Source organism: Loxodonta africana, chromosome 21, assembly GCF_030014295.1.
Source record: "Loxodonta africana isolate mLoxAfr1 chromosome 21, mLoxAfr1.hap2, whole genome shotgun sequence".
Taxonomy (NCBI): domain Eukaryota; kingdom Metazoa; phylum Chordata; class Mammalia; order Proboscidea; family Elephantidae; genus Loxodonta; species Loxodonta africana.
The window spans coordinates 49,376,327-49,403,423 of NC_087362.1; the positions used below are offsets into that span (position 1 = coordinate 49,376,327).

Genomic DNA, 27,097 nt, shown 5'->3' on the forward strand with positions numbered 1-27,097 from the left:
CAGGCCAAAAATAGGGCCAGGACAGGGCCCACTCCATCCCCACTGATTACTTTTATGACTCATGCTTCAAGTGCACCCTTGGCTGGCTTCTTACAATGCTCCCAGCCCCCACAAAGGGAAAGTAGCCTTGAGGGAGGGACTGACTCATGTCCACTTAGCCATGCTGGCCTGGCCCAAGAAGCCCAGGAACAGATCTCTTGCATCGCTGACACATTCTAGCATGCATACAGAAAGGGCTGAGCAGTAAAACTAACAGAGTTCCCATGGCCTTCTCAGGGAATCCAGAGGAACTGTTGGAAATATCCACCCTCCTTCCCACCTCAGGCCCCTCTTACCCTGGCACAGTTTAACAAAGCCCATGATAATGATGGCAATGAGCGCTAGGACCTTGGCGTAGGTGAACGTATCCTGCACACGCGTGCCCCACTTCACATAGGCACAGTTTACAAATGTCAGCAGGCCTAGGAGAAAAACCAGGGGAAGGCCATAAGGTCACTGGAAGGCTTGAGCTGAGAGGCTTTGTAGAGAGCATCATTTCTGCCCATACTGCCTAAGGCACAAAGGGGCCAATGGAACAGTGAGAACCAAATAGGCAAAAGGGGGGATACCCTCACCTGCCCCAGCTAAGAGCACCCATGAGCATCCCATCACCATTGACAAGTCAAGATGCAAAACCATACATTAATACATTCTGATACCCAGAACCATTTTGGAAATCTGCCTTTCTTCCCCCTCCCCACCCGCCAGGCCCAGGAATGGTTGACTTCATCCACTCCTCCCCACCAGGCTCCCAAGGTTCCAAACAACAAGAGGCACAAGACCTCTCCACAGCCAAGCTAGAGGGTGGAGACAAGAGTGCCCCATCAATAAATGAGGTGGATTTGAACACAATAGGCAGGTCACCCAGGAATTAGAGGGACAATGTTTTACACGTAAGTGTACAAAAAAGGCCTGTTACGTGCCTGACATTTTCACATGCATTGCTTCATTTAATTCCCACAGCCCCTAGAGATTTTGTTGTTGTTGTTGTTGAGAATATACATAGCAAAACGTATACCAATTCAACCATTTCTACATGTACAATTCAGTGATGTTTATTAACTTCTTCGAGTTGTACAACTATTCTCACTGTCCTTTTCTGAGTTGTTTCTACCCCATTAACATAAACTCACTACCCCCTAAGGTTCCTATCTAATCTTTCGAGTTGCTGTTGTCACTTTGATCCTGTATAGATAGTTCTTAAAAGAGCATAAGGCTCGAGGCAGACATTTTTTACTAGTTAAGCTAAACTATTGTTTGGTTTTAAGAAGACTTCAGGGAATATTTTTGGTTTAAGTTTTAAAGATTATCTCAGGGCAATAGTTTCACAGGTTGATCCAGCCCCCATGGCTCCAGGAAGTCTGGAGTCCATGAGAATTTGAAATTCTGTTCTGTCCAAAATAGAGGTATTTTTATTCTCATCTGGTAGATGAGAAAACTGAGACTTAGAGATTTAAGCTCACTTGGGCCCCGCTGAATCTTACCCCCCTCCCATTCCTATCCAAACCTCGCAATTCTCAGTGAGATCCATGAGAACTGAGCTCACTTGAGTGTTCTCTACACTTGTGTCACCACCGTTGGCTTTAAGCTCCAGTTCCTCACATACTTCAGTGATATCTGGGCCCTGTGTTGAGGGTCCCAGCATCTTAACCTTGCTAAACAAGGACTGTTGTGATTCATGGAGAGGACATGACAGCAGTATGCAAGGAGTTCCATGGCTAGAGGGAACACAGTGATACCTCCAAACACTGCCCCTAGCTTTCCCAAAACAGAATTTTTATGTGAACCTCAAATTTTATTACAAAAAAGATACAACTATTGGTCTGTACTGGTCTGGAGCAAAAGAGAAAGAAGCAAACACAAGACTCAAAGAAGAAACTAGTCTACAGGACTAATAGCCTCATCTAACCTGAGACCAGAAGAACCAGATGGTGCCCACCTACCACTAACAACCGTTCTGACCAGGGACACAACAGATGGTCCCAGATAGAATGGAAGAAAAAATGTAGACCAAACTTCAAATTCCTACAAAAGGTCAGACTTATTGGACTGGTAGAGACTAGAGGATCCCCCCAAGACTACTGCCCTGAGATTATCCTTAATTTTGGAACTGATCCCACTTCTGGAGGTCACCTTTCAGCCAAATAATAGGCTGGCTCATAAAATACATAACGTCACCCATGAGTACTGTGTTCCTTGTTAACGATCATCTATATGAGACCAAACAGTCAATATTTACCCTAAAGCAAACATGAGACTGTAAGGGGAGTAAGGAAGCTAGATTAATGGAAACAGACCAACCAGGATGGAAATAATGAGAATACTCATACTTTGTGAAAAATGTAACCAATGATACTGAACAATATGTACAGAAATTATTAAATGAAAACTTAATTTGCTGTGTAAACTTTTACCAAAAATACAAAAAAAAAAAAAAATGGGGGGCCAATACTCCATGCCACTTCCACCTATCCATTCTGCACTCTCACCTTCAGCCAGACTCTCTTCCTAGTGGTGCCAGATACACACATAAAAGAAATGTCCTCCCCTCCTCCTGTCATAGCCAACACCAACTCCCACTTCCAAGGTCTAGCTAAGCCCTCACCTCCTCTGTAAAACCTTCCCCCAAATACACCAGTCTGCTCTCACTGAGCTCTCTCTCCCCTGAACTTTACGGTCATGTGGACACCTGTCTCAAGTAGGCCTCTCCCTCAAGTGTTGTGGCTTCTGCCTCGCCAGGAAGATCACAAATTCTCAGAAGGCAACAAAAGTATGTTGTTTTCTTAATTTCTACTGCCAAGCAAAGGGGAGAACCAATGAACCCTGGTTGGAATCAAAGTGGTGATGACTTTCACACAACCATCAACACCCTGGAGCATAGCAATTGTCAAAAGTTGGACCTTTCTCCACTCAAATGGAGAGGAGCACCCAGGGTCAGCCTATGGAAATAAACACTTGTGGCTCAACACCCTCTAGTGCTTCAAATGCTTTCAGTCATTGCTCTGGTAAATCAGACAGGTGCTTTCTAGTCAATCACACCAGATGAGGGCTGGGGGGCAATGGTCAAGGAAAGAAGAAGCCCAAAGGCATGCATGCTGCTGGCAGGACTTCCCAAGGACCTACCCTGCTGATCAAAGTTTGATACATAGGGATTACCTAGTTAAGAGCCACCAGTGATCCATAGACCCCTGTGCAATACAGTAAGCAAGCATATTTTGAGGCACCTGCCAGTCCTTCCCCTCCGCTCTCATGGCTAACTGAGCCAGTGGTAGACTCTGGACTCAAGCTGAGCCTATTAGATTGTATCTCCAGGAACATGGAATTGGGATACCAAGAGGCTGAATCCAATAGTAGCAGGCAACAGAGTCAAGAGCCACAGTAAGTCAAAGTCACATACAAACCCAAGGTATAGGGGAACAGGAACCAAAAGCAAGCAGAGAAAGGAAGCAGGACTACCAAAAGAAGCAGAAGTGTGTGTCTGCAGCCTGTGAGAAACAGACTGACAGAAAGACCCAGAAATACACAGGAAGACAGAGTCTGAGGAAAGACCAGAGCCAAAGATAAGGAGAAAGAAAAGACTGAAGGGGACAGAGAGAGAGACAAGAGCCATAGAGACAGAGACAAGGAGACAGAAAAAAGGGATGTAGTTTTTGATCTTCATCAGTAAATGCTTCAAGTCCTCTTCACTTTCAGCAAGCAAGGTTGTATCATCTGCATATCACAGGTTGTTAAGGAGTCTTCCTCCAATCCTGATGCCACGTTCTTCATATAGTCCAGCTTCTTGAATTATTTGCTCAGCATACAGATTGAATAAGCATGATGAAAGGAAACAACCCCGGTTCCTGGAATTTATGACATCATCCTACCAGCCCCATACTTTCTACCTTCACCATGTTTGAGCCATGCTACTTGGAGTTTTTTTCTTGTTTGCAACCCAAAGAAATCTCGAATAACACATGTGTCCTCTGACAGAATTGAACCTGTACCTCTCACCTAATCTCTTTCTGATAAGGGGTTGGCCTGGCAATCTGAAGCTGAAGTCCCAGTAATGCTGACATTCATAGCTCCCTTTTCCCACAAGTGATAGGGAGAAGCAGGTAACCTTTCAATTCTTCCCGCAATACTGGCTGTTGCTGAGGGACATTCAAGGACAAAGGAGTGCAATTCTAAACAACAACAACAAAAAGGAGGGGGAATCACAACCACAAATCCTTTAAGAGGGAAATGTTTTACAACAGTCTAGGGAGGGTGGTGGTGTTAGTTGCCTTAGAATCAATTCTGACTCAGAGTGGAAAGGCTCCACAGAGTTTTCAAGGCTATGACCTTTCAGAAGCAGACTGCCAAGTCTGTTTTCTAAGGCACCGCTGGGTGGGTTCAAAACCAGCAATCTTTAGGCTAATAGTTGAGCACTTAACTGTTTTCACCACCCAGGGGAGGTAAACCCTTTCAAATGGAGAGCCTGTAATCAGTAGCTACTTCCTGGAATGTGTTTGAGTATGTAATGTACATTCTTTTTTAAAAAGGTTCCAGGTTTTTCCTGTACACCAACCCAGGGGCAAGGACAAGAAAGCAGGAGGGAACAGGAAACCTGGTAACAGGGGACCCAAGGTCGAGAAGGGGAGAGTGTTGACATGTGGGGTTTGCAACCAATGTCACAAAACAATATGCGTATTCATTGCTTAATGAGAAACTAATTTGCTCTGTAAATCTTCATCTAAAGCAGACTTAAAAAAAAAAAAGCTTCTTGGTTTTTAATTACACACACATATACAGTTACATATTAAATACAGTTATTTAGTTGTTTAGTTATTTAGCTGTATATACTAAATACAGGGTTAGAGTCCAGGGTCTAAACAACTAAGGTCAAGCCCCATCCTCCTTAGGGACTTGAATATGTCCCTAAGCTTTCACTTTTAGAACATGAAAGCTGCCTGTCCACAGCGACCACTGACCAAAAGAGGGGAGAGTATCCTTCCTACTCAGAGCCCTAACCAGGTGTGAGTCTAAGACAGCTAGAGATGCTAGAAAGATATGCAGGGACCACCATCAAACAGTGTTTTTTTCCACACAGTCACTTCCAGTCTGAGCCTTAACAGTATCCCTCCCGTTCTTTCTCCTCTTCCTCCTCCCTGTCAGCCCTATCCCAAAAAACCCTCAGGAGGAAGTGAATCTCAGTTTTTCGCTGGACCAGGACTTTGGTGTCACTGTCAGTGCTGAGCTGATTTCCATGTCAGAAGACATGGACCCCTCAAGGCAAATACTCTCCAATGATGTATGTAAGCCTACACCACAGGCAGGATCTCTAAGCCAAAGGACACAATGACAAATGGACTGACAACATCCAAGCCAGATACATCACCCACTGTGCAGTCAATCAAGCAAGAAAACCTGGCCAGAGAAGGGACCTATGTACCCTGAGGTCTTCCATTTCCCTCTACGGTTCCAAAAGTGAAAAGGAACCTCTAAGCTTACTGAGTTCAGTCAGCAACCCAAGGCCTCACCCAACCACAGAAGATTTCCAGGGCCCAGAACACATACAGCAGGGTGCAACTTTAAACAGCTCTCAGCCTCGGCACTACCAACATTTTGGGCCAAGTAATAAGTCTTTGTTGCGGGGGGGTGTCCCGTGTATTGTAGGATATTTAGTAGCATCCATGGCCTCTACTTACTAGAAGCCAATAAAATCACTCCTCTCCCCCAAGGTTGTAATAACCAAAAATGTCCTCAGACATTCACAAATATCCCTAGGAGGTGGGGGGGGGGGGGGAAGGACACACTCACTTTTGATTGAGAACCACTGGTCTAGGATAATGAGTAGCTAAGAGGGCCTAAAAATCCCCCAAAAGCTCCCTAGACTCCCTGCCAGTATAACCTGGCCCTGGGGTAGAAGGCAGCCCAAAAGCCAGGATCTGAAATTCTAATACTTTCAGGGGCCAAGAAGGGAATACAAATGAGCAAAGGCAAGAAACTGGGTATAAACAAAGCAGGAGTAGGAGAACTGTAAAAAAAAAAAAGGGAGTACATATAGCCCCACTTAAAGAGAACAACCACTACAAATCCAACTGATTGTGTCGGGCAGGAATTTCGGTCAAGCATTGCAAAACTCTTGATTTTTAAGAGAAAGGGTAAGTCCCAATTTTCAAATTTCAAAATTATTTAGAATACTGTACAGGCCAAACCAGATATATCTGTAGGCCAAGTCTGGCCATCGGCCACTAGCTTGCAGCCTCTGGCAAAAGTTGGTTGTATGTAGACTGCCCAGGCCATTCCTTCTTAGATGGAACTTGAATTGTCTAGCCTGGCTAGCCTGGCATGGCTATAATTTCTTTATGCAGTCTCTCAACCAACAAGTGGGACTCCTCTCATCCCTCAGTTTCAAGACTAACCTAATTATTCTTCAATCCTACCCCAGCCTTACCCTGGATTCAGTAGAGATCACTGTTGTTTTTTTTTTCCTAATGACAAACTACTTGGTTTCTGACAATTTATGTGTCTTCAGACCAGGCTATTCCCACCCACCGCCACCTCTGCCCAAGGCAACTCCCTCACAGCATGCCCCAGCTCTGTGAGATGATCTGTCAGCCTGATTCTATCACCTAAGGTGCAAGAAAAGAAGTACCCATGAGATTATACTCTTTGTGGTTTGAATCCTACTTTTTTTATTTAATAGTTTCCCCTTTTGTCAAATATTCTCAGAAAACATGATGTGGGGACACGGAAGTCGTTTCCAGGCAGTGTAGCGTAGTGGTTAAGCAGAACCCTAAAGCTCAGTCAGTTAGTTCTTGCCCTCAGGTTTGGCTTCTAGAAAAGCCTAGATTTCTGGGCCAAAGAGCTTACAGGAAATTCACAAACTGAGTAACCTAGGTAAAAGTGCATGTTGAATGAAAGAAGCCAAGAAGTACCACATCTTCTCATTCTAAGAAGTCAGGCCTCTCCTCCAATAAAAAGATCAGTTTCTGATATGGGAATGGAATTCCTAAGCATAAAAACAATAGGAAAAAATCATAAAGCGGGAAAAAAAAAGATTTGACAAACAAAACTCTTCTCTATATTCAAATTTATACACAGAGGTGCCTTTTGGGTTATTCTTGGAGTTTATCCTAAGGCCATCACAAGACCAAGGAGCTCTTGGACATGTATGACAGGAGCACAAATTCACACAACCTTCTAGAAAGTAACTTGGCAACACATGGAGATGCTTAAAATAGTTTATTTCCTTAGACACCAGGATTTCCGTTCTATAATTCTATCCTAAGAAAATATGCAGAAATCCAGAAAAGGATTCATGTTCAAAGATCTCCAGAGCAGCACTATTTATAATAACACTACAGGGTACTTACTAGTCAGGCACAGAAAAGCACTAGACATGTATTGATTCATTTATTCCTCACAATAATCTTTTCAGACAGATACTATCAATATTCCTATTTCACACGTAGGAAAACCAAAACAATGGTAAGTAGCTCCCTCAAAGTCAACAGCTAGTAAACGGTGAAGCCAGGAATCAAGCCCAGTCTGGCATCAGGGCCTGTGATTTTATCCACTATACAACACTGCCTGGAAACTACTTCCATGTCCCACATCACGTTTTCTAAGATTATTTGACAAAAGAGGAAACTATTAAATAAAAAAGCAGGATACAAACCACAGAGAATATGATTTCACGAGCATTTTTTGAAAAGCTATGTACAGAAAAAAATACCGGAAGGTATTTCACCCCAATAGTAACAATGGTTCTCTGGGAGGTAAAATCACGTGTGATGTAAATTTGCTTTTTTCTAGTTTTCTGCATCTTTCAAATTGTCTTTAAAGCCTATGTATTACTTTTTAACAAACACTACTTTTTAAAATGTTGTTTTTGAAGAACATTTCGTGAAACGGAGGAAAACTCAAATTAGGTTTTAAAAGCAGAATTTAAAGTATGATCCAAGTTTCATGTAAGAAATGAAGGCACTACTGAACTATTAAAAGTGCTCATCATCCCTTAGTGGTAAGTTACAGCGATTTAAAGGTAACTTAATTTTCTCCTTAATGAACACATGTCACTTTTATAATCAGAAAACATTATTTTCCTGTTTTAGGAAGCTCAGTCAGGCCAGAGTTCCCCTGACCAAAAGCCTAGTCAGACATCTACCTGAGCAACCACCTTCCCTCCTCCCAAGGAATCTGTTCCCCCCTCATTACCTCAAGGGGTGTGGAGGGGCTCACTGCAACAGCTGTCTTGGACAAATTCCTTAAAGGTAAGAGGCACAGTGTACTGTACAACCCTTAATTCAAGGTACCCTCGGTCTATTTTTACCACTGTGGATAAACTACATAAACATACACTGCCAAAGCTTTTGCAAGCAGAGCTATGGAAAGAAGAGAGTATAATTAAGTGCCTCTGGCAGCACAGTGCTAAGGAGCACAGGGGAACTCTGGGCCATTCTTCAGCTAAAACACAGCTCTACAAGACTGGGTAAATTCACAGCAATCTTCTTTTTTTTTTTAATTAATATTAATTCTTATTGTGCTTTAGGTGAAAGTTTACAGCTCAAGTTAATTTCTCATTCAAAAATTTATACACATACTGTTTCGTGACATTGGTTCCAATCCATACAATGTGACAGCACACTCTCCCTTTCCACCCCAGGTTTCCTGTGTCCATTCGTCCAATTCCTGTCCCTTCCTGCCTTCTGGTCCTGCTTTTGGACAGGAGTGGCCTACAGGTGTGGTCTCGTATATTTGACTGAACTGAGAAGTGCATTCCTCACGTGTTATTTTTTGTTTTATAGGCCTGTCTAATCTTTATCTGAAAAGTAGGCTTCAGGAATGGGTTTAGTCCTGGGTTAGCACAGCATCAGGGGGCCATAGTTTCAGGGGTTCCTTCAGTCTCTGTCAGAACAGTAAGTTTGGTCTTTTTATGTGAATTTGAATTCTGTTCTACATTTTTCTCCTGCTGTGTTTGGGACTCTCTGTTGTGGTCCCTGTCAGGGCGGTCATTGGTAGTAGCTGGCCACCATCTAGTTCTTCCGGCCTCAGGCTGGTGGAGTTTCTGGTTCATGTGGTCCCTTAGTCCTCTGGGCTGATATTTATCCTGTGTCTTTGGTTTTCTTCATTTTCCTTTGCTCCGGGTGAGATGGGACTAATAGGTATATATTAGGTGGTCGCTTGCAGGCTGTTAAGACCCCAGATATTACCCACCAAAGTGGGATGTAGAACATTTTCTTTATGAACTATGTTATGCCAGTTGACCTAATGTTTTTTTTTTTCCCCCAAGATTATGGTCCCCAGGCCCCTAGCCCCAGCTACTTGGTCGCTCAAAGTGCTTGAACGTGTCTCAGAAACTTCTATGCTTTAGTTTTGGTCCAGTTGTGCTGGCTTTCCCTACCACAGAATCTTCTGCCCCTTTCAGTGATTTCATGCAGAATCCTTCCTTACCACCTCATAAGATTAAAAAGTGAAATAAAGAGGGATCCACTGGGATATGTCAGGTTCTGTCCCCATAGCCCAAATGTGGGGTAGAAGCCACCTTCCTCTCACTGGCTGCAGGCAGAGCTTGTTTACAAAGCCAGTGTAAAGAATTTCAAAACACAAATGGGAAAAAGCCATATTGGTATAGTGCCTGCTGCCTAACAAGCCACAGAGAACTTCAATGGAAGGAAGAAGGGGGTCCTGTGGCCCTGAGGGATAATGTCTTTGGTCCTCAATAGCCCAGATAAGCCTGTTTCCTCATTCATGCCCTTAAAGACGTTTACGATGAGAAGCCAAAATGCAAAACAAATTTTTTTTTTTTTACTTATTTATATATATTTCTTGAGCAGCAGAATAAAGGCTTCAGCTCTGATGCTTTTCCCTGGCTTAAATTACCCTAGCAATACTGACTCCAATCAAAACACTTGACAAGACAAATATAAGACATGCAGCAACCTGTCACATAGACAGGAGGGCAGAACACAGGGGCAGCCAAGAGTAGAAGGAACATGAGGCACCAAAAGCCATGAACAGATATAACATTCTCCCATCCCTATACTTTACCCTTTCTTATCTCTCAGTATCAAATGATTTTGGTGAAATCACTTCTTCAGTAGGTAAAATGCCCCTTCCCAATCAAAAAAAAAAAAAAAAAGAAAACATGCTGTTCAAATATAAGGTACCATTACCATTATGACAGTAACCCATACTCCCCCGCAACTCAGCTCCCAAACTTACATATGCAAGCAGCAGCGATGAGCCGGCAGGCTGCATACGGGGGATCACAGGTGGGGAAGGAGGGCTGGATGATGTAGTTGGCAAAGGTGATAGCGATGATGGCCTGACTCGTGGGCTCGACGATGAGCAGTGAGGCCCATAGGCGGATAAAGGCAATGAAACCCCCAAAGGCCTCCAGAATATAAGCATAGCTGGCCCCTGACTTAGTGATGGTGGTCCCAAGCTCTGCATAGCAAAGGGCACCAATGACAGAGAAGAGCCCGCCGATGGCCCACACCACCAGCGACAACCCATAGGAGGCAGTGTAAACCAGCACGCCCTTGGGAGAGACAAAGATCCCTGAGCCAATCATGTTGCCCACCACCAAGCTGATCCCATTCAGCAGGGAGATCTCCTTCTTCAGCTGCATAGTTTCCGAGGACTTTTGAGGTGGTGTGCTGACATCTTCTTCCACCTTGGATAGGCTGGCCTCAGAGATGAGATGGTAGTTGGTCATGGAGCTTCTCAGCTCCCCAGCTTCCATGGCGAATGGTTGCTGCACACCTGTGTTTACTGTGTCCTAGCAAAGAATACACACACATCAGTCTTGGGCAGAAGCTCGTAAGGCTCTGGTTTAGACCTGCGTGACAGGAAGATTTACGGGACACCCCAGCCCATCCCTGTCCACCTCCTGTATAGGAACTGTATGCTTCACACATAGCCCTAAATACAATGGGGTTGTCCCAGTTCCCACCACAGGATACAGGGAAATAAAAGTAAGCACACCTGCACTGCTCCAAAGAAACAGTGAGAACTTAGATGTCATATAATCACTACATCCAACATAGGGGTACTGGCTTGTCACCCAAAGTAGGGCTGGCATTAGGTTTATACATAGCACAAATTGTTCCTAAGATATACTGCTTTTAGCCAGCTTCAAACCCACAAACTGATCTGCAGAGAAGACCCACATCTTTGGACCTAGCGTACAGCCTAGCCAGCCTGATAAGACTGCCTGCCGTCCACACCAGGGGATCTTGCTCACTCACCTCCACCCAAACATAAAAAGGAATTTCTACAGTATCCAGCTCCATGTGCAGAGGTCTACAGCCACTCCAAGCCCAGCAAAGAACATGGACAGTTGGTGGGAAGGGCTAAGAAGATGGTAAGACAAGGGCATATCACTACTGCAGAGACTGGACTGAGGAGAGGGCCCTCACAAAGAGACACCACCCATGCATCACTGTGTCCACAATACCCACCTTACTTCCCACAATGCTGCTTCCCCATTCAGCGCCTTTCTTCTCCCAAAGTACCCAGAACAGAGGGATTACATAACAAGATGAGATGGAGAGAAGACATCTGGGGGCACCCTAACCTGGGGCTAATTTGCCATTGGCTTATTTGTTTTCCTCCTTGGCATGCCCCTCACTACCATCTGGGGTTGCAAAGAAGAGATTCTCCAAGAATAGGACTCAGGAGTCTTGCCACACAGTCAAAGCTATAAGGCTTCTCTTATGCACAGATCTGGTGGTGGAAAGCATCCTATAAAGAGATGACACACAAACACACATCGTCACCTTTAGATTACAGTTGGGCCAGTCCAGAAACCTCAAAGAAGTTGGATTCCATGTCAACCTACATATGAAGGACCTAGAATCTGTCAGAGGAAGATAAGCACTGTCAGGGACTGAATTATGTTCCCCCGAGTACGTGTGTATTAACTTGGTTAAGCCATGATTTCCAGTATTCTGTGGCTGTCCTCCATTTTGTGATTGTAATTTTATGTTGAGAGGGTTAAGGTGGGATTGTAACAGTACCTTTATTCAGATCCAATGTAAAAGGAGTTTCCCTGGAGTATGGCCCGTACCATTTTTTATCTCTCGAGAGATAAAAGGAAAAGGAAGCAAGCAGAAAATTGGGGACCTCATACCACGAAGAAAGCTGCACCAGGAGCAGAGCGCATCCTTTGGACACAGGGTCCCTATGCCCGAGAAGCTCCTCGACCCAGGGAAGATTGAGGAAAAGGACCTTCCCCCAGAAACAACAGAAAGAGAAAGCCTTCCCCTGGAGCTGATGCCCTGAATTTGGACTTGTAACCTACTAGACTGTGAGAAAATAAATTTCTCTTTGTTAAAGCCATCCACTTGTGGTATTTCTGTTTCAGCAGCACTAGATAACTAAGACAAGCACCTTCCTGACCCTACACTCGGCATTGTCTTCTCCCTCCCTCAATTCCTGCTCAGTCTTGCTTGAAATTCCCTAATCCCACTTCATGTTCTGGAGAAAGGACTCTGGTCAGCCAATTGATTCCTACCCAGAAGTTAGTCCTTTAAGGTCACAGGATTAAGAATGGGATCAATACATCACTGTCATGGATTGAATTGTGTCCCCCCAAAATATCCATCAACTTGGCTAGGTCACGACTCCCAGTATTGTATGATTGTCTACCATTTCGTCATCTGATGTGATTTTCCTATGTGTTGTAAATCTTATCACTATGATGTTAACAAGGTGGATTAGCAGCAGTTATGTTGATGAGATCTACAAGATTAGATTATGTCTTAAGTCAATCTCTTTTGAGATATAAAAGAAAGAAGTAAGCAGAGAGACATGGGGACCTCATACCACCAAGAAAGCAGTGCCAGGAACAGAGCACGTCCTTTGGACCTAGTGTTCCTGTGTGGGGAATCTCCTAGTCTGGGGAAGATTGATGGTAAGGACCTTCCTCCAGAGCTGACAGGGAAAGAAAGCTTTCCCCTGGAACTGATACCCTGAGCAAGAGAGAACCACAGCCACTCAGGAGTGAGGAATTTTCAGGGGGAAACTCCAGTCTCTATAGGCCCAACCTGTCCCAGTTCCCTTCCAGAGTCTGGACCTGAGCCCATGCAGAAAAAGCTGCCCTGAGGCACTAGTAAGCCTTCCCCCACTCCCAGAGGAGTTGAGCCAGTCTACCCAGCTACCTCTGGGCTTTAAGGCAGCACCACTTTCCCTTCCACTCCTGGCATGAAGCCTTCCAGGAATCTCTATGCAGGCATGTGAGAATATATTTGTTTTCATGTATCAGTTAGGTGAGCCCAGGCATCCATGGGAACAAACAGAAAGCAGGAAACAGCTTGGAGCCTAGATTCACACAAAAAAGTCAGGTGCAGAGAGACAGACCTAGGTTGTCTTCTCCACCCAAGTCAGCACAAGAGACACGCAGAGAGACCTGAGCCCAGGGACCACTCCAGCCTCCCCCATTCCATCGGACCCTAGTTGGTGGGGAGGGGGCCTAGGGCTGCCAGGAATTCCTTTTGGACTCAGACAGTCTGCCATAGATGTCTCTGATGTGGCTTTATCACATTTGTATGATATACTGGAGAAAATACTTAGTGGCCCTATTTGGGGGGAGGGGCAGTGTTATAGTAACATCTCCACAGGCCCCTCACTGCCTAGGATCTCAGTCCCAGCACCTGAATGAGAGGCAAAGTTTCCACTGGAAAGATTCACCCAACGCAACTAAGGGCAGATGAGGCTTTATTCTCTTCATTCAGTAACAAAATACAATTGTCATTGGGGGACAGTTTTTGGCCAAAGTAATAAAAGCCCCTACCTCTCTGCTAAATACCCAAGAGCAGAGTTGTGATATAACCCCAGCAGCTCCCAGAGGACAGATGGCTAAATCCCAGGCTGGCCTGGCCATACAACCCCAAAGCCATTCCTCAGCTGCCTTCTACATCTGAACCTCACCTCACCTCACACACCTCTACAAAATCTGCCTATATTGGAAATCGATTTGGTGCTTCCTTAAAAAGCTAGAAATAGAACTACCATGTGATCCAGCAATCCCGCTCCTTGGAATATATCCTAGAGAAATAAGAGCCTTTACATGAACAGATATATGCACACCCATGTTTAATGCAGCACTGTTTACAATAGCACAAAGATGGAACCAACCAAGGTGCCCATCAACGGATGAATGGATAAATAAATTATGGTATATTCACACAATGGAATACTACACATGGATAAAGAACAGTGAGGAATCTGTGAAACATTTCATAACATGGAGAAACCTGGAAGGCATTATGCTGAGTGAAATTAGTCAGTTGCAAAAGGGCAAATATTGTATAAGACCACTATTATAAGAACTTGAGAAATAGTTTAAACTGAGAAGAAAACATTCTTTCGTGGGTACAAGAGGGGGGAAGGAGGGAGGGTGGGAGAAGGGCATTCAATAATTAGATAGTAGATAAGAACTACTTTAGGTGAAGGGAAAGACAGCACACAATACAGGGGAGGTCAGCACAACTGGACTAAACCAAAAGCAAAGAAGTTTCCTGAATAAACTGAATGCTTCGAAGGCCAGCGTAGAAGGGGCAAGGGGCTGGGGACCATGGTTTCAGGGGACATCTAAGTCAATATAGTGCTATCGAGTCAATAGGCATAATAAAATCTATTAAGAAAACATTCTGCATCCCACTTTGAAGAGTGGCACCTGGGGTCTTAAACGCTAGCAAGCACCCATCTAAGATGCATCAATTGGTCCCAACCCACCTGGATCAAAGGAGAATGAAGAACACCAAGGACACAAGGCGATTACGAGCCCAAGAGACAGAAAGGGCCACACGAACCAGAGACTACATCATCCTGAGACCAGAAGAACTAGACGGTGCCCAGCTACAACCGATGACTGCCCTGACAGGGAACTCAACAGAGAACCCCTGAGGGAGCAGGAGAGCAGTGGGATGCAGACCCCAAATTCTCATAAAAACACCAGACTTAATGGTCTGACTGAGACTAGAAGGACCCCAGTGGTCATGGCCCCCAGACCTGCTGTTGCCCCAGGACAGGAACCATTCCCAAAGCCAACTCTTCAGACATGGATTGGACTGGACAATGGATTGGAGAGGGATGCTGGTGAGGAGTGAGCTTCTTAGATCAGGTCGACACTTGAGACTATGTTGGCATCTCCTGCCTGGAGGGGAGATGAGAGGGCGGAGGGGGTTAGAAGCTGGCAAAATGGACACGAAAAGAGAGAGTGGAGGGAGAGAGCAGGCTGTCTCATTAGGGGGAGAGTAATTGGGAGTGTGTAGCAAGGTGTAGGGTGGGTTTTTGTGTGGGAGACTGACTTGATTTGTAAGCTTTCACTTAAAGCACAATAAAAATTATTAAAAAAAAGAAGAAGTACAGCCAGAATGCTCATTAGAAGCTAGGATGGTAAGACTTCATCTCACATACTTTGGACATGCTATCGGGAGGGACCAGTCCCTGGAGAAGGACATCATGCTTGGTAGAGTAGAGGGTCAGCAAGAAAGAGTAAGACCCTCAACAAGACGGATTGACACAGTGGCTGCAACAATGGACTCAAGCATAACAACTGTGAGGATGGCGTAGGACTAGGCAATGTTTTGTTCTGTTGTTTATAGGGCCACTATGAGCTGGAACCAACTTGATGCCACCTAACAACAACAATCTCTGGGGTAGGAACAAAATCACCGAGAAAGATCCACCCCTGAGACCCAAGAAAACAGAAGACCTAATACCGAGGCTGAACCAGGACAACAGAAAAACACCCCTGTTCCTCACCACCAGGTTAGTAAGTGCCAAGTAACAAGCAACTGAAATTGTGGTGAACTGCACTGAGGCACAGGTGCACAAAGCAGACCTAAAGCTGAGAGTAGACCATATACGCACAGAAAAACCCTCCCTCCAGCAAGCCAATCCTAAGCACAAGGAAACGCTAGAGGAATTTGAAGCCAATGATACACTCAGTGTAACCATAACAACAACAAAACCTAAATTCAGTTTATCTCCTAATTGACTCAAACTTTCATATTAACAGCCTAGTGAAAAAAGAGGTGTGCCCATTTCCTAGCATAAATACCACCATATTTTTACACAAATAACAGGCTCATTATGCCAGAACTGTTTTACTTAATTTCATCATTTCTACATGTTATATGTGTGGGTGCATTATTTACGTGGGTGCGTTATTTGCAAGAAAACACAGTATTTATATTACTACCATTTTACGTACTATGTCTGGTAATCAATAAGAAATTATAAAAAATACAAAAAAGCAAGAAAAACAACCCACTCTTAAAAGACAGTCAATAGGACAGACTTAGAGATGACCCAGCTATTGGAACTATCAGACAGGGAATTCAAAATAACTATGATTAATACATTTAAAGTCTTTAATGGAAAAGATGGACAGCATACAGGAACAAATGTGGAATTTCAGCAGAGAGATAAAAATTGTAGGAGTCAAAACGGGAAAAGGTACAAAAAAATGGAACAGAGCATCTTAGAGCTGTGGGAAAATATCAAATGGTCTGAAGTAAATATTAAAAAAAATTTTTTTGGTTTATTTTTAATTGCTCTAAAACATAATTGACGGCCTAAAGTAAAAAACAATAACAATGTATTATGGATTTATAGCATATGTAAAAGTAAAATGTATGACAACAATAGCACAAAAGATAGAAAGGAAGAATTGGGAGTATATTACATGTGAAGTGATATAACAATATTTAAAGTTGACTGTAGTTAAAAATGTACACTAAAAAAATTTAAAGAAGAGATAATAAATAATATGCCAAACAGAATTAAAAAAAAAACTCAATCCTAAAGTAGGCAGAAAAAGAAAAGGAACAAAACAGATGAAACAAGTCGAAAATAACTAGCAAGATGGTAGATTTTAATCCAACTATTTCAGTAACTATATTCAATGTAAATGATCTAAACACACCAATTAAAAGACAGAGATTGTCAGATTAGATTTTTTTTTTTTTTTAAAAGCAAGACTCAATACGCAGTCTACAAGAAATTCACTTTCAGTGTAAAGACACAGATAAATTACAAGGATTGAAAAAGATAAACCATGTAAACACTAATCAAAAGAAAGTTGGAATAGCTATATTACATCAGACAAAACAGACTTAGAACAAGTAATGCTACTATGGATAAAAGGAATATTATATAATAATAAAGTGGTCAATTCACCAAGAATACATAATAATTCTAAATGCATATTTCCACAACACAGACACACACACAAAACCAAACCTATTGCCATCGATTCGATTCCAACTCATAGTGACCTTATAGGACAGAGTTGGACTGTCCCATAGGGTTTCTAAGGAGTGGCTGGTGGATTCAAACTGCTGACGTTTTGGTTAGCAGCTGTAGCTCTTACCCACTGAGCTACCAGGGCTCCCCAACAACAGAACTTCAAAATGCATGAAGCAAAAACAGATAGACCTGAAACAAGAAATAAAAGCCACAATTGTGGTTGGAGATGTCAACACGCTTCTCAGTCATCTGAAGAACAAGTAGATATAAAATCAGCAAAGTAATAGAAGATCTGAAAATGAATGTCCCAACGTAGCTCTTACTTATGTAATTATGTGAATTCTGAGGAAAAAAAAAAAAAATTGACGCCTGCAATAGATACTTTCAGGGCTTAAAAGGTTGGCAGTTTGAACCCACTCAGTAGCTCTAGGGGAGAAAGATCTGGCAATCTGCTTCCATAAAGATTACAGCCAAGAAAATCCTAAGTGGAAGCTCTACTCTGTCACATGGGGCCGCTATGAGTCAGAATCTACTTGAGAGCCCCTAACAGCAACAACACCTCCATGAAGGAGATAGGGGAAGGAAGAGGTGAGAGATAGCCTTCCACTACAGCAAAAACAGTGATTTGGCTCCTCAGCTTTCAAAACAGAATACCAGTCCTACCATCTACTCAGTTGGTTTCAAAGCACAATTAGCGACCCTCCCTCAGGAGCTATCTGAGGCCATTAGGACCAATTCTAACCTTCTCACCACTAGACACCCTGCTGGACACAATCCCACCCATGATCCAATCACACTGAACTACAGAACCTGGTAGCTCAGGGTTTCCAGAACACATCAGGCGTTCCAAACCTTTGCTCATGCTGAGCCCTCTACCTCTAACATCCTTCTCCCACCTTTTTCTCAACATCCCAGTTGCCATCTTTCTCTACATATTTCTTTGTGTCCCTAAGGCTTCTAGTACATACTTCTGGTATACTGGGCAAATCTGCTGCAAAAACTCTCTTTCAAGTATTAAAAAGCAAAGATGTCATTAAGGTCGACTACAGTGCACCTGACCCACCCAAAGCCATGGTATTTTCAATCACTTCATATGCATACAAAAGCTGGACAATGAATAAGGAATACCAAAGAAGAGTTGATGCCTTTGAATTATGGTGTTGGCGAAGAATATTGCATATACCATGGTCTGCCAGAAGAACAAACAAATCTGTCTTAGAAGAAGCACAGCCAGAATGTTCCCTAGAAGGCAGGATGATGATACTTCACCTCACATACTTTGGACAAGTAATCAGTAAGGGCCAGTGCCTGGAGAGCGACATCATGCATGGTAAAGTAGATGGTCAGTGAAAAAGAGGAAGACCCTTAATGAGATGGACTGACATAGTAGCTGCAATAATGGGCTCCAATATAGCAACGATTGTGAGGATGGCACAGGACCAGGCAGTGTTTTGTTCTGTTGTGCACAGGGTTGCTATGAGTCGGAACCAACTTGACTGCACCTAACAACAACAAAGCTTCTAATACACACTTCCGCCTTAGTAGTCACCTCACTCTAAAGCATTTGCTTACCTTCAGTCTCTCCCAACTAGTGTATGAGCTTCTTGTCTGTTTTAGATGTCTCCCCAGCAGCATCCAGTATAGGCCTAGCAAAGGGTTGGTACTTAGTCATGGTCACTGAATAAAAATGTACCAGGATGCAGACCTCAAATTCTAGTAAAAACACTGGACTTAATGGTCTGACTGAGACTGGAGGGACCTCAGAGGGCACAGCCCCCGGACTCTCTGTTAGCCCAAAACTAAAACCATTCGTGAAGCCAACTCTTCAGAGAAAGACGAGACTGGACTATAAGACATAAAATGATACTGGTGAGGTGTGTGCTTTTTAGCTCAAGTACACACATGAGACTATGTGGGCAGCTCCTGCCTAGGGGTGAAATGAGAAGGCAGAGGGGGACAGGAGCTGGTTGAATGGACATGGGAGATATAGGGTGGAGAGAAAGAGAGTGCTGTCACATTGTAGGGAGAGCAACAAGGGGTCACATAACAGTGTGTGTATAAGTTTTTGTACGAGAAACTGACTTGAATTGTAAATTTCACTTAAAGCACAATTAAAAAACAATTATAATAATGAACATTAAAAAAAATGCATCAAGCACAGAAAATGCCAACACATCAAACCCTAATGAAAGTCTAACCTTGGCCACTTGCTCCTCAGAACAGCGACAAAAAGTTCTTAACTAAGGTGAAGTGATCATTAGGAAAGAAGTCTGACACAATAGATTCCACCATTTTCTGTTACAGTACTTGTTCTTCTAACAGTTGACGAAGGAGAAAAAAATAATGACAGAAAGCTACTATGATTATAGTAATGGCTTTGAACTAATTTGCATTTAACTAGTCACAACATTATCTACATATATCAAAAAAAGCAGTCCACACCCAGTAAGACACGTTGTTTACCCTGTCCACAAATGGTGCTTAGGCCACACATGGATTTACAGACCCTCTGCAAAAATGGGATGAAAATCACTGATTTAAGAGGCCCACAATTAAACCATTACATCCAGCTCCACAACGTAGTTTGGTATCATGGTGGGTCATCAAAAATCAACTGGATTACTCTCCTGAGCTGACTGATCTTTTGCCTTCACTTTTTATCCAATTGGTAAGTGAAACTGGCATATAACACACATTATCCATCCCTCAGTCACTCTCTTTATCTAACGGACACGGTCTCTCTAAAATCACTGTTAAAGACAATCTGCATTTAGTCATTCAAAGCACACTATAAGGTCCCATCTTGAAAAACTAGTGTTAAACTCTGCTTGTAAGGACACAACACAGCTTTCTAACATACTTTTCATCCTATTTTCCATGCCACTGCAACAGATAATAAAGGAACTCACCAGGGCACTAACATTTCCTCATGAAAATTCAACCATGAACCTGTCAAGTGCATTTTCAAAAAAAATCTAATAAAGTTCGATTACAAAGAAAATTTTACAAATTAGACTTAAAGCCTCTTTTACAATTAATGGCTAAAAAAAAAAATGATGTTGAGAAATACATCAAAATCTTAAGTATTGTGGAAACAGGATTTTTTTTTCCTTATTCTTCTCTGACTTTTTAAATTTTTCCACAATGAGTACGCATTAATTTTAAAAAATGCTTAAACTTAAAAAAGAAATATACTTATTGTATTTCTCTCTATCAAATAGCAATTATGTGACCCTTTATGTTTGTCTTCTTACCTGGGATACCAGGAAAGTTAAGATCAACTTCAGCTCCCAATCACGGTAGATAAATGCCTTCATTGTTATACTTGCTACCTAGTCTTTTCTATGGCATTGGTTTTCTATTTTTTTAATAACCCTTTTGCAAGTAACTTTAGTTATAAACCACCACTAACTATCCTTTGTTGTTGTTAGGTGCCGTCGAGTAGGTTCCGACTCATAGCGACCCTATGCACAACAGAACGAAACACTGCCCGGTCCTGCGCCATCCTTACAATCGTTGCTATGCTTGAGCTCATTGTTGCAGCCACTGTGTCAATCCACCTCGTTGAGGGTCTTCCTCTTTTCCGCTGACCCTGTACTCTGCCAAGCATGATGTCCTTCTCCAGGGACTGATCCCTCCTGACAACATGTCCCAAGTATGTAAGGTGCAGTCTCGCCATCCTTGCCTCTAAGGAGCATTCTGGCCGCACTTCTTCCAAGACAGATTTGTTCATTCTTTTGGCACTCCATGGTATATTCAATATTCCTCGCCAACACCACAATTCAAAAGCGTCAACTCTTGTTTGGTCCTCCTTATTCCTTGTCCAGCTTTCACATGCGTATGATGTGATAGAAAATACCATGGCTTGGGTCAGCAGCACCTTAGTCTTCAGGGTGACATCTTTGTTCTTCAGCACTTTCAAGAGGTCCTTTGCAGCAGATTTGCCCAATGCAATGCATCTGTCGATTTCTTGACTGCTGCTTCCATGGCTGTTGATTGTGGATCCAAGTAAAATGAAATCCTTAACAACTTCAATCTTTTCTCCATTTATCATGATGTTGCTCATTGGTCCAGTTGTGAGGATTTTTGTTTTCTTTATACTGAGGTGTAATCCATACTGAAGGCTGTGGTCTTTGATCTTCCTTAGTAAGTACTTCAGGTTCTCTTCTCTTTCAGCAAGCAAGGTTGTGTCATCTGGATAACGCAGGTTGTTAACGAGTCTTCCTCCAATGCTGATGCCCCGTTCTTCTTCATATAGTTCAGCTTCTCGGATTATTTGCTCAGCATACAGATTAAATAGGTATGGTGAAAGAATACAACCCTGACGCATACCTTTGCTGACTTTAAACCAGTCAGTATCCCCTCGTGTCCAAACAACTGCCTCTTGATCTATGTAAAGGTTCCTCATGAGCACAATTAAGTGTTCTGGAATTCCCATTCTTTGCAGTGTTATCCATAGTTTGGTATGATCCACACAGTCGAATGCCTTTGCATAGTCAATAAAACACAGGTAAACATCCTTCTGGTATTCTCTGCTTTCAGCTAGGATCCATCTGACATCAGCAGTGATATCCCTGGTTCCACATCCTCTTCTGAAACCAGCCTGAATTTCTGGCAGTTCCCTGTCAATACACTGCTGCAGCCGTTTTTGAATGATCTTCAGCAAAATTTTGCTTGCGTGTGATATTAATGATATTGTTCTATAATTTCCACAATGGGTTGGATCACCTTTCTTGGGAATAGGCATAAATATGGATCTCTTCCAGTCAGTTGGCCAGGAAGCTGTCTTCCATATTTCTTGGCATAGACAAGTGTGCACGTCCAGCGCTACATCTGTTTGTTGAAACATCTCAATTGATATTCCATCAATTCCTGGAGCCCTGTTTTTCACCAATGCCTTCAGAGCAGCTTGGACTTCTTCCTTCAGTACCATCGGTTCCTGATCGTATGCCACCTCTTGAAATGGTTGAATATCGACTGATTATTTTTGGTTGAATATTGACCAATTCTTTTTGGTATAATGACTCTGTATTCCTTCCATCTTCTTTTGATGCTTCCTGCGTCGTTTAATATTTTCCCCATGGGATCCTTCACTATTGCAACTCGAGGCTTGAATTTTTTCTTCAGTTCAGTTTGAGAAATGCCGAGCGTGTTCTTCCCTTTTGGTTTTCCATCTCCAGCTTTTTGCATGTGTCATTATAATACTTTACTTTGTCTTCTCGAGAGGCCCTTTGAAATCTTCAGTTCTTTTACTTCATCCATTCTTCCTTTTGCTTTAGCTGCTCAATGCTCAAGAGCAAGTTTCAGAGTCTCCTCTGACATCCATCTTGGTCTTTTCTTTCTTTCCTGTCTTCTCAGTGACCTCTTGCTTTCTTCATGGATGATGTCCTTGATGTCATTCCACAACTCATCTGGTCTTCGGTCACTAGTGTTCAATGCATCAAATCTGTTCTTCAGATGGTCTCTAAATTCAGGTGGGATATACTCAAGGTCATATTTTGGCTCTCATGGACTTGCTCTGATTTTCTTCAGTTTCAGCCTGAACTTCCATATGAACAATTGATGGTCAGTTCCATGGTTGGCCCCTGGCCTTGTTCTGACTGATGATATTGATCTTTTCCATCGTCTCTTTCCACAGATGTAGTCAATTTGATTTCTGTGTGTTCCATCTGGCGAGGTCCATGTGTATAGTCGCCGTTTATGTTGATGAAAGGTGGTATTTGCAATGAAGAAGTCGTTGGTCTTCCAAAATTCTATCATTCAATCTCCGGCATCATTTCTATCACCAAGGCCATATTTTCCAACTACTGATCCTTCTTCGTTTCCAACTTTCGCGTTCCAATCGCCAGTAATTATCAATGCATCTTGATTGCATGTTCGATCAATTTCAGACTGTAGCAGCTGATAAAAATCTTCTATTTCTTCATCTTTGGCCCTAGTGGTTGGTGCGTAAATTTGAATAACAGTCGTATTAACTGGTCTTCCTTGTAGGCATATGGATATTACCCTATCACTGACAGTGTTGTACTTCAGGATAGATCTTGAAACATTCTTTTTGACGATGAATGCAACACCATTCCTCTTCAAGTTGTCATTCCCAGCATAGTAGACTATATGATTGTCCAATTCAAAATGGCCAATACCAGTCCATTTCAGCTCACTAATGCCTAGGTTATCGATGTTTATGCGTTCCATTTCATTTTTCATGATTTCCAATTTTCCTAGATTCATACTTCATACATTCCAGGTTCTGATTATTAATGGATGTTTGCAGCTGTTTCTTCTCATTTGGAGTCATGCCACATCAGCAAATGAAGGTCCCAAAAGCTTTACTCCATCCACGTCATTAAGGTCAACTCTACTTTGAGGGGGCAGCTCTTCCCCACTCATCTTTTGAGTGCCTTCCAACCTGCGGGGCTCATCTTCCAGCACTAAATCAGACAATGTTCTGCTGCTATTCATAAGGTTTTCACTGGCTAATGCTTTTCAGAAGTAGACTGCCATGTCCTTCTTCCTAGTCTGTCTTAGTCTGAAAGCTCAGCTGAAACCTGTCCTCCAAGGGTGACCCTGCTGGTATCTGAATACCGGTGGCATAGCTTCCAGCATCACAGCAACAAGGAAGCCCCCACAGTACGACAAACTGACAGGCACGTAACTATCCTTTAGGCAGAGATATAATGAAAATAAATATATTTACATATTAATATTGGTGGTGGTGTGTGCCATGGAGTCAATGCCAACTCATAGCGAGCCTATAGGCCATAGAAGAACTGCCTCACGTCTTTCTCCTGCGGAGTAGGTGATGGGTTTGAACCACCAGCCTTTCGATTAGCAGCCAAGAACTTAGCCATCAGGGCTCCTTATATTAATACTAATAATATATTAATAAATTTTAGTGTCACATATACAGCAAGTAGCTCTAAAAAAGAGATCTCTTAATTACATGTGAGCCATTCTCTTGTAACATATGTAACATAAATAACTAAAACTCTTTACAGATCACAAGGATCCAAGAAAGCTAACAAGAGAACAGAGCAATCAGATTCACCTGTAAGGAAATAAGCAAATATCACACTTTCATAAGCCGCCTCATCATAAATGGGTCAGGTACTGAGAAGAAAATGAAGTCTCCACAGCAGGACCTAATTCCATTCATCTGTCTTGGCCATTTAATCTCTGCAACAAAGAATAAGAAGCAGCTTATCAAAAATTGAACCTAGTAAGCAGCAGGATATCTCCCTTTGTAAAATCCAAATAGAGCCGGAAGGCGCAGCACTCAATTACTGAGAAGTTCCAACACACCCACAGTGGATAACTGAAGCCACCGACCCAAATATGCGTCAGAGAACTACCGTGGCCATCTCAAATCATGCATGCCGAAACAGCTACTGCTCCCTGAGTCCTGGATCCGGTGATCACCCTTTGCTTAACTTCAGGAAAAACATATCCACATCCTAGAGACTACAGCAGGAAGCCAGAGGTCAGGAAATTTCCTATATGAAGAAGTATGAGACAGGCTACATAAGTGGTGTATACTTCTAGTCTGCAATAAAAATATCCTCATAGCCAGACAGGGAAGGAGGAAGAGGCCAGGAAGATAGGAAATAATGAGGCTTATGATTTTCCACATATTTGACAGAAAAGAAAAATCAAATAAAACAACTTGAATGACGTTGCAAAGTTTGGAAGCAAAAGCCATCAGCATGTAACGGGACCCTAGTAATTTAGACAGCTTAGGTCGTTCTCTGAGGGGCCTCACGGCAAACAAAAAGAAGTGAAAACAACCTCAGAAAGGAATGACAGTTGCTGTCACTTAGAATGCTGGCTGTGCCCAAAGAGAAGCACTGCTTCAATCAGGGAGCAACTCTAAGAGAGATAAGGCACCAAATGGCTGAGCATTCTGCTATCAGGGTGCTAGAATCACTGCCCGTGGTTTTTCCCCCATCAAGGGCAAAGACTGTATTCTTTTTAACTTGTGTCACAAAGCACCTAGCCCAGTGCACACAGCAGGTACTCAAAAACATTTATTGAATTAATTGTTGATTCCTACTTATACTGACCATTATACAATACGGTCACTGTTTAGTACTTAGTGAAGAATTTTCAGAATGTCACACAAATATCTCCTTACATTTATGGCATGAGATGATCAAACAAAATGACAGGATATAAAGACACTCAAAAGAGCCATAATAACAGGAGCACACCATTTCCTAGCTCCAATATCCCAATACTCCAAGTCCCAAGTCTAGACAAAATCTTCCAGCACTGACAAGAAGCTCCATTCCTGCACCAAGAAGAGAACGGAAGTGAATCTACTCCAGCCCCAAAGTGGGAAGGGTGGGGACCCAGCACCAGCACCCACCTTTTTGGGTGAGCCTGAGCACTTGATACCTAGGGACTTGGGAGTCCACTTGGGTCCCAGGACAAAACATGGCAGCCACCCCCTCCCTGGCTCCAGAACTGAGAGAAGCCACCCCACACACACTCCATACTCACATGCACTCTCTTAAACGGGGTCGCTCATTCACAAAGAGTTTCTAAAACACTCAGTCTCACACACACTCAAGACTCTCACACATCACAGATTCTTTTTCTTACAATCAGTTTCACACTTGGGCATCTCACACAGTCTCTCACACACTCACACACTCTCACACTCATACTCCCCCTCACTCTCAAGGCCGCTCTCACACACAGTCTCTCACAGTCTTACACTTTAGTCTCTCAGTCTTCCTCACACTCATACTCTCTCATACTAAGGGCTTTTCTCACTCACAGAATATCTCACACTCACAGTCTCCCTCTCAGTCTCTCTCACACTGAGTCTTTCACACACTCACAAAGCTACCCTCACACTTAAGATCTCTTGCACATTCACAGTCTTACAGTCTTTCATACTCACAGTCTCACATACCCAGTCTCTCTCTAGCTCAGGGTCTCTTCCATACTCACAGTCTTATACTGTGAATCACCCTCTCACCCAGTCTTTCACACTTCCAGTCACCCTCACACTCAGGACCTCTTGCACACTCAGTCTTATACTAACAGTCTTTCTCAGACTTACCCTCACACCTACAGTCTTGTACACACAGTCACCTTCATACCCAAGTTCTCTTGTTCTCTCTCACACACATACACAGTCTTTCTCACACCCAGGGTCTCTCTCTCTCTCTCACACACACACACACACACACACAAAGTCTCCCTCACATTCAGAGTCTAACACGCTCAGAGTCTTAAACTCAAGGTCTCACACACTCCCAGTCACCTTCCCAGTCAGGGTCTTTCACACACTCATGGTCTAACCCTCTCATACTAATAGCATGCCCCTCACACTCAGGGTCTCACACACTCACAGAGTCACCCTCAGACTCGGGGTCTTCACATATGGAGCCTCACTCATGTCTAAGGTCTCTGTCACACACACAAACACACACACACACACAAACACAAGTCTCCCTCACACCGGGGTCTTGATCTCCGGAGATCACCCTCCCGCTCAGGTTCTCGCACCCTCTCAGGGCCTCTCTCACACAGCGTCACACACTCTTCCGCTGCTCCTCTCACGCGCCCCGGCCCGCCGCCCCGCGTCCGGCTCCCTGGCCCCGGGCCCGCATCCCGAACGCGGCGGCGCTGAGAGGCCGGCCCGACTGCACCCGGCCCGCTCCCCAGTGCTGCCCGCCAGCCCGCGGCCCAGCCCGTTACCTTCCTGCGGTCAGACGCCGCCAGGATGCTCTGTCGTGCTGCGGCTGCGGCCGCCGCTAAGGCTCCGCCCCCGCCACGTCACTCGCCGCCGGATCGCGACAGAACGCGCGGCGTCGGGACA

General features: G+C 43.4%; 1 protein-coding gene across 3 annotated transcripts in view; it reads right to left on the reverse strand.

Annotated features, from left to right (window-relative positions):
• The window catches only part of SLC7A6 (solute carrier family 7 member 6), a 41,070-nt gene extending 14,027 nt beyond the window's left edge, over window positions 1-27,043 (reverse strand). The window contains exons 1-4 of one of the 3 annotated variants that reach the window (XM_010596763.3): window positions 26,977-27,043; window positions 24,317-24,444; window positions 10,231-10,789; window positions 336-461 (exon numbers count right to left, since the gene is read on the reverse strand). In XM_010596763.3, the coding sequence (XP_010595065.1) occupies window positions 336-461; window positions 10,231-10,753 (649 nt within the window). In that variant the 5' untranslated portion in view covers window positions 10,754-10,789; window positions 24,317-24,444; window positions 26,977-27,043. Of the gene's footprint in view, window positions 1-335; window positions 462-10,230; window positions 10,790-24,316; window positions 26,821-26,976 lie in introns of those variants that run through there. The other 2 variants (XM_003417137.4, XM_023556596.2) reach the window with 2 other exon arrangements.
• Window positions 27,044-27,097: the final 54 nt, after the last annotated feature.